This window comes from Pterocles gutturalis, unplaced genomic scaffold, assembly GCF_000699245.1.
Source record: "Pterocles gutturalis isolate BGI_N339 unplaced genomic scaffold, ASM69924v1 scaffold22277, whole genome shotgun sequence".
NCBI classification, from domain to species: Eukaryota; Metazoa; Chordata; class Aves; order Pterocliformes; family Pteroclidae; genus Pterocles; species Pterocles gutturalis.
The window spans coordinates 17,483-23,830 of NW_010108445.1; the positions used below are offsets into that span (position 1 = coordinate 17,483).

Sequence of the window (6,348 nt, forward strand, 5' to 3'; positions counted from 1 at the left end):
CCACTGCGTCTGAAAGATGCGGTAACGTCCCCCATGCTGCAGAAGCAGGTGCCCCAGGGTGCTCCAGCTGGGAGGGGTGCTTTGGGTGGGGCAGGAGCTATTTGGGACAGGCTTCTGGCTTCACCCAAGTCCCATAGGCTTTGTTCTGGTGAGGGAAGGCTGGTGCTGCAGCCCTGGGTGAGTATCCGTGCAGCATGGAGGGCGAATGGGTGATACTGATCAGTGACAGAAGACGACCAAAACAGACAGGATGACTTGGGGTGGAGGAGACCCTTCTGCTCATGCACCAGGAGCTGCCTCTGTCTGTGCAGGCATGAAGGCTACCATCGCTCCTGCCAGCTGCTGTCCTCGCCTGCCCTGCCCGGTGAGCTCAGTCTGCAGCCGTTGCCTGTCTGCTCCGTACCAACCAAATGGAGCATTGGGACTGGGAGACCTCCATTTGAAGCCCACCCTAGCCTGAGGGAGTTTAATATCCCATTTGCAAGAGTTTATGAGCCAGCTTTCCAAGAGTTTTGCAAGAGTCAGTGAGGGTTTTATCTCTTGAAAATGTGCAACGGAGAACACAGGTTGTCAGGCCAGAAAGAGAGTAACCCAGCAGAAGCCTGGCTTGTGCTGCCTGCTGGTCGTGGTGCTTTGCCCTGAGATGGGAAAGCTCAGCTCCGGGTCCTGCCTGACCCCCAACCTATCCCACAGAGCTGGAGAATTTTTCTACCTTTTAATTTTTCTCCCTGCTAATTCCCACTGGTTTCCTGTGCTTTTCAGAGCACACACGTAGGCTCGAAGCAGATTCTTTCAGTGATGGTTTGTCAGTGGCGCAACCCTGCTCTGGGAAAGGGAGAGGGGTGTCTGAGCCTGTGCTGCCCGTGCCTTGCTGCCAATCCTCGGTCTGTGCTGCCCAAGCAGGAGTCGCATAGGTGCAGCGTGTCCTTGCACAGCCTACTTCTCCTCAGACACAGCTCTGCCTTTCCCCAGCCACGGCCGAGCCTACAGCCACAGGGGTTCACGTGAAAGTGGTGCTTTGGGTCACAAGTGCTCAGGATTGAGCAGAGCTGCACTGTCCTAGCTGGCATGGAAAGGTGGCTAGTGCCCAGCATTTTGGTGGCTACTATGTCCCCTTACAATTATCCTTCTCACCTGGGAATTGCCATCACCTGTGTCTGAGAACCTGATGGCACTGTGGGACATGGCTTCTGCAGCTCCTTTTGGCAGCAAGGGTCATGAACATCCTAGGCAGCCAAAGCGGTGTTTGAAACTAAATTTCTGTAGCATATTCAGGGTTTGGCATTCATGGAACATCCATCACTGACTAGATTTAGGTGTTGTTCTTTCTGATTAGCCTCTATTTTGCCATGGTTTGTCACATCGGACTTCAGTCACGGCCTCTCCTCCTGTCTGCCCTGACCCATGCGGTGATGGGAAACCACGAGAATTGCCGTAACTGATCCTATGGGAATCCTTATCAACTTTTTCCCTTCCTGTGGCCTTGCCCTCCACCCCATGGGTAGCTGCTTTGCATTTCCTTGCCACTGTGCAACCCTGCCCAGACTCCCAGAGTGGGAGCGCTGGGGCAGGTCTCTCTGGACTATTATTTCTTTGACATATAGGTGAGAGCAGGTGAAGTGCCGGCCGTGGTCGTAGCTGGCAGGAGAGAGTGTTCCCACTAGAGGAAATTCTCACAATAAAGAGTCAACAAACCACAGTTAGGTCCCAGAGTTACTAAAATTGGAGAAAAGAGTGGTTCCTTTCTTTACATACTGTATATGGCAGAAAACAAACACGAACTGGGGAGCAGGTGGGAGTGCTGATCCCTCCCTTCCAAATATAGGGAAGGGGCCGAGCTAAGGGAAGGGCTGAGCCTATAAAAGCTGTCGGGGAGAAAGCCCTTGTTGGTGGCTCCTGATCGCCGGCTGATCTCGTCGCCGTGCTGTGACCGACTTGCAGCGGGGCGGAGGGCTCCTGCCGCAGGTGCTGCTCCCCGTGCCTGGAGCTCTGCGAGGCTGCAGCACTGCGGTGGGAAATGTGCTCTTGAGTCCCTGCTGGGCCATTCCTTGGGTAGGGAAGGACTGGTACCTGCGGTTTACTTCCCTGGTCCTCAACTGGAGTGATCGCTCGCAGTCTGTAAGTGAGAGGTATCGGGCCTTTGGAGAGGCTGTAGCTTAGCTGGAGTCTGACCTTCTGCTCTTTCTCTTTCAGAGATCAGAGATGTCAGCCCGTTCCTTCCTTCTTTCTGTTGACTGATTGTTAAGGTGAGAATTTAAGGCATAAAAACTAATAGCTTGCCCAGGCTGGCAGGAGCTGGCTCTTCCCTTGCACTCAGTGTGGGCAGGGTCCTGTTCTCTCCCCTGCATGAGCTGCTCTGATGGGCCATGGCACGTGTCCACTCCTGTCCCCCACAGCTGCCTGCCAGAGGAGTCGGACAGGCTCTGTGTTAAAATGGATTGGGAGAAATAATGAATGGAGAGGAGAACTGGAAGAAAAACAGGCTTCAGGGCTTCAGTCTTACTAAGGACTGTGTGAATCTTTCAGAGATCCCTTCCTTTGCCACACTTCCCCCGGGAACCCTCCCTCTCCTTTGGGCATGGATCCCCTTTCCTTGGGGCCGTGAAGGGTGGCAGCTCTTCTTCGCTGCTTTTGTACATTCCAGCTTTGAAAGGCAAATGCCTCCTTCCAGCTGAGAGATGGGCAGGGTGTTCAGGTACCCAGCTTGGGAGGGCTGTTGGATGTTCAGCTACGCTCTGCCCGACTCTAAGGACCACACAGGGGACTGGTCTGTCTTTCAGCTTCAGCTATGAGCAGAGACGCTGGCATGGAGATTTTTGGTGAGGCAGCACCATACCTGCGCAAATCAGAGAAGGAGAGAATGGAAGCCCAGAACCAGCCGTTTGACTCCAAGACCTACTGCTTTGTGGCTGACCCTGAGGTGGAGTACACCAAAGGGAAGATCAAGGCTGCACAGGATGGGAAGATAACTGTTGAGACGGAGGATGGCAGAGTAAGTTCATTCCTCCTGGCCCTCCTCCCTGCCCTGCTGAGGGCCCAGGACATCTGCTAGGGAGGACAAGGAACACAGAGAACACTAGACTAGCTCAGGTGAGAAATCTTCCCTGCTCAGCATCTGCCCTGCCCTCTGACTGGGACCAACACAGCCTCCAGAGGACGATATTGCTCTGGATGCTAAGATGAAGGTATCCATTGGATAATTGTTCTTGGTTTAGGCTGTAAAGATCAGGCAGTGCTCTGAAACAGGTTGGGTTGTAGCCTTGCCAGTCTTAGCTTTCCTCAACCTCTGCTTTTAACCCTTTCTCACCTAACACTGACATATCCACTTTTAAATTCCTTCCTTTACTGGTAGCACAGCAGGCAGCTACTTTGAAAGTCCCCTTTGTGTGTGAGATTATTATCGTTGTCACTGGCTGCAAACAGCCTCCTAGAGGAGCCTCCAAGGTGTTAATCTTGCAAAAACGCTGAAATGTCTTAGCAACTTGTGTCCTGATAACTTTTGTAAGAACCACCTCAACCAACATCTTGACAGTAGGCGCTACCAGATTTTTAAGAATAAAGCAAATTAAGAATAAAGCAGTCACCCGTTGGTTCACCCTCAACCTCCAGCAGTCACCAGTATGTGACTGGGCAGAGGCTGCAGCAGGCTGCTGGGTACAAGGACCTGCTTTCCTGTTGGCTGGCTTTTTTATACCTGTTTGGGCTTTTTGCCTCTGTAGTGTCCTGTGGGAAGGATCTCCCCAGTTTACAATTGGAGTACGTGTAAAATGCTTCCTTTTTCTGCAACATGCAGCCTGGTAATTTCTGCTTATTTTTTCACAAGGAGAAAACATGACTAATTCTTCCTTGCTCTGGCCATGGTTGTCTCTGCCATTCCTGACTTTGCAAACTTCAAAAATATCTCCTTTTCACCCTCAAATCCCAATCAAGTTATGCCCTCCTCATAGAAAAGCTGATTCATACCTGGGACCATCTTTGTTTCTCTTCTCTGGATCGTTTCTAGTACAACTATATCCTTTCTAGGAGGTACGATAAGTAATGAAGGTGTGAATGAACTCACAGACACATCCTACATAACACTCTCTTTTCTCCCTTTCTTTTCTAATAATTTGTAATATTCTAGAGCTTCCTGCCCTCTTCTGAGCGCTGAACTGACATTATGTTAGAAACCACTATAGTGTCTCCCAGATACGTCCTGTGAGTAGCAGTTAATGCATGATCTCTTATGCTATACGGAGACTTTCTGTGAATCCTAATTGCTCAAGTGTTCAAATGCTTTAGGAAGGTATTTAGGGACATACGTCAGAAAGCTGCTTTTGAAAACCGTTGCTTGTAATTCCTGCTTTGTCAAAAGAAGCCCAAGATCATTCCACTAGTCAGAACCTAAGCTTGGAAATGGTGTTCAATCCTTCTGAATCAAATATGATTGCAGTAATGCTGTTTCTCCCTAAACGGGACTAGTCAGCTTGGAGCAGTCCATGGAAGCAGCAATTACAGCAAAAAGCAATGGGTAAAAGCAATAGGAAAAGCCGTCTGGAGAAATGACAATGGGATTTTCCAGCTCCTTCATGGTTCGGTGTGGCCAATATAAGCTGCTGCCATCTGTGTACATCTGCTTTCCTGCACATCTGCTCCCCAGCCCCAAACATATCCACAGGCTCCGGCTGTGTGACAGGACGGTCACCCACGATGTGAGCCCAGTAGACAGTGCTGTTTGCTGTGGCTAGAGCCTTTGCTTAATTATGAACAGCAGCAGGCAGGAGTGGAACAAATCTGTTCTAAGGAAGGGTTTGCTGTTGATGAATCCTGTGCTGTGAATGCCCTGTCCCTCCAGCACTGTGCAGTGTGAGTTTTGGAGGCTGAAAGGTAGACGGGCCAGCAGTTGTGTCCCTGGCTGTTAGAGCCACTAGCAGCAGCATGACCTGAAGTTCATAAGAAGCAATAATGTGTAGGAAGATCTGGTCCAGCACACATTCTGTCTGTGTGGTTGTAGCAATTCCAGGATGGTGAATTTACGTCCTGTACATTTGCCAGTGTTGTAGAGTTCCTGGCTGGCAAGAGTGGCTGCCCTGTAATAGCCATATCTTGTTTTGCACAGTTAAACAGAAAGCTAAATCTGAATTAGAGCAGCCTTACAGCTGTTATTACTTCCCTGTGTTTGTGTCTCTGGTGTGTCTGCACAGAAGGAACATCGAGAGTTGCTGAGTCAAGGTTAACTCTTTCTTTCTGAATTACAGATGATTACTGTCAAACCTGATGATGTGTATGCCATGAACCCCCCTAAGTTTGACAGAATTGAGGATGTGGCCATGTTGACTCACCTGCATGAACCTGCTGTTCTCTACAACCTCAAGGACCGCTACAGCTCCTGGATGATCTATGTAAGTTCCCTCTCATGGCGAAGGAGAAAATCCAGCTGCCAGGAGATGGACTTCAGTGACTCTTCTGATCTGTTTTTTTCCTGCAGACCTACTCGGGTCTCTTCTGTGTCACTGTCAACCCCTACAAGTGGCTGCCGGTGTACAACCCGGAGGTGGTGTTGGCCTACCGAGGCAAGAAGCGCCAGGAGGCCCCTCCACACATCTTCTCCATCTCTGACAACGCCTATCAGTTCATGCTGACTGGTGAGCTTTTCTCTTTTGACCAGACTCAATGAAAGAAGCTGTGTCAGAAACACTGCTGCTGCCAGATGCCATTCCTTATCTGCCGTGGGCTCAGTTGTTTTACCGTCTCTTACAGTGTGCTGCCCCAATTCCTAGTTCTGTGTAACGTTGCAGATTGTCTCCAACTATTGTGCTGTGGAATTAGATGTGCCTGTTTTATCTCTAGGTGATGCAAAACCAGCTCCGGACAGTTTTCCCTGTCTCCTGAAATAGGTTTTTTATTTTTGAAATGCTGTGTGGTTGTACTGCAGATGGTCTGTATTTCTGGTCTAAGTACAAAGCAAAGCACCATGACAGGAACCACTGCAACGGGCAGTTGCAGTTGGATTGGACACACTGTCTGGGAAGTCCCTAGTCAGCACACCAGTATGTGGCTTCAAACAAGAGCTGGTAGGTTCAGAGCAGAACTGGAAGAAATATTTTCACCAAAATAGATGGTTTTAGTTTGAATCAAGTCCTGTCCCATATTAAATAGTAATAAAGGGAAAGAATGGTAAAGACAGAAGCAAAGAGGAGAGTGCAGGATGGAGCAAAGGTGAAGGAGAGAAGAGTTGAGTACAGGGAGGGGAAGAAAGGAGGAGAACAAGACCATGCATCTTTTCAGTCTGGCTTGCAGAGATTTTGTTTCTTTCCCTTTGATGGACACTGGGCCATGAGTTACCTGAGAACCAGCACTTTTCCCTAC

At 49.7% G+C, this 6,348-nt stretch overlaps 1 protein-coding gene across 1 annotated transcript in view; it reads left to right on the top strand.

The window, feature by feature from the left end:
- Positions 1-2,806: 2,806 nt before the first annotated feature.
- The window catches only part of LOC104461169 (myosin-3-like), a gene marked incomplete at its 3' end in the record, with an annotated part of 22,629 nt that continues 19,087 nt past the window's right edge, over positions 2,807-6,348 (top strand). The window contains exons 1-3 of the mRNA XM_010072651.1: positions 2,807-2,992; positions 5,238-5,381; positions 5,468-5,624. Of these exons, the coding sequence (XP_010070953.1) occupies positions 2,807-2,992; positions 5,238-5,381; positions 5,468-5,624 (487 nt within the window). The remainder of the gene's footprint in view (positions 2,993-5,237; positions 5,382-5,467; positions 5,625-6,348) is intronic.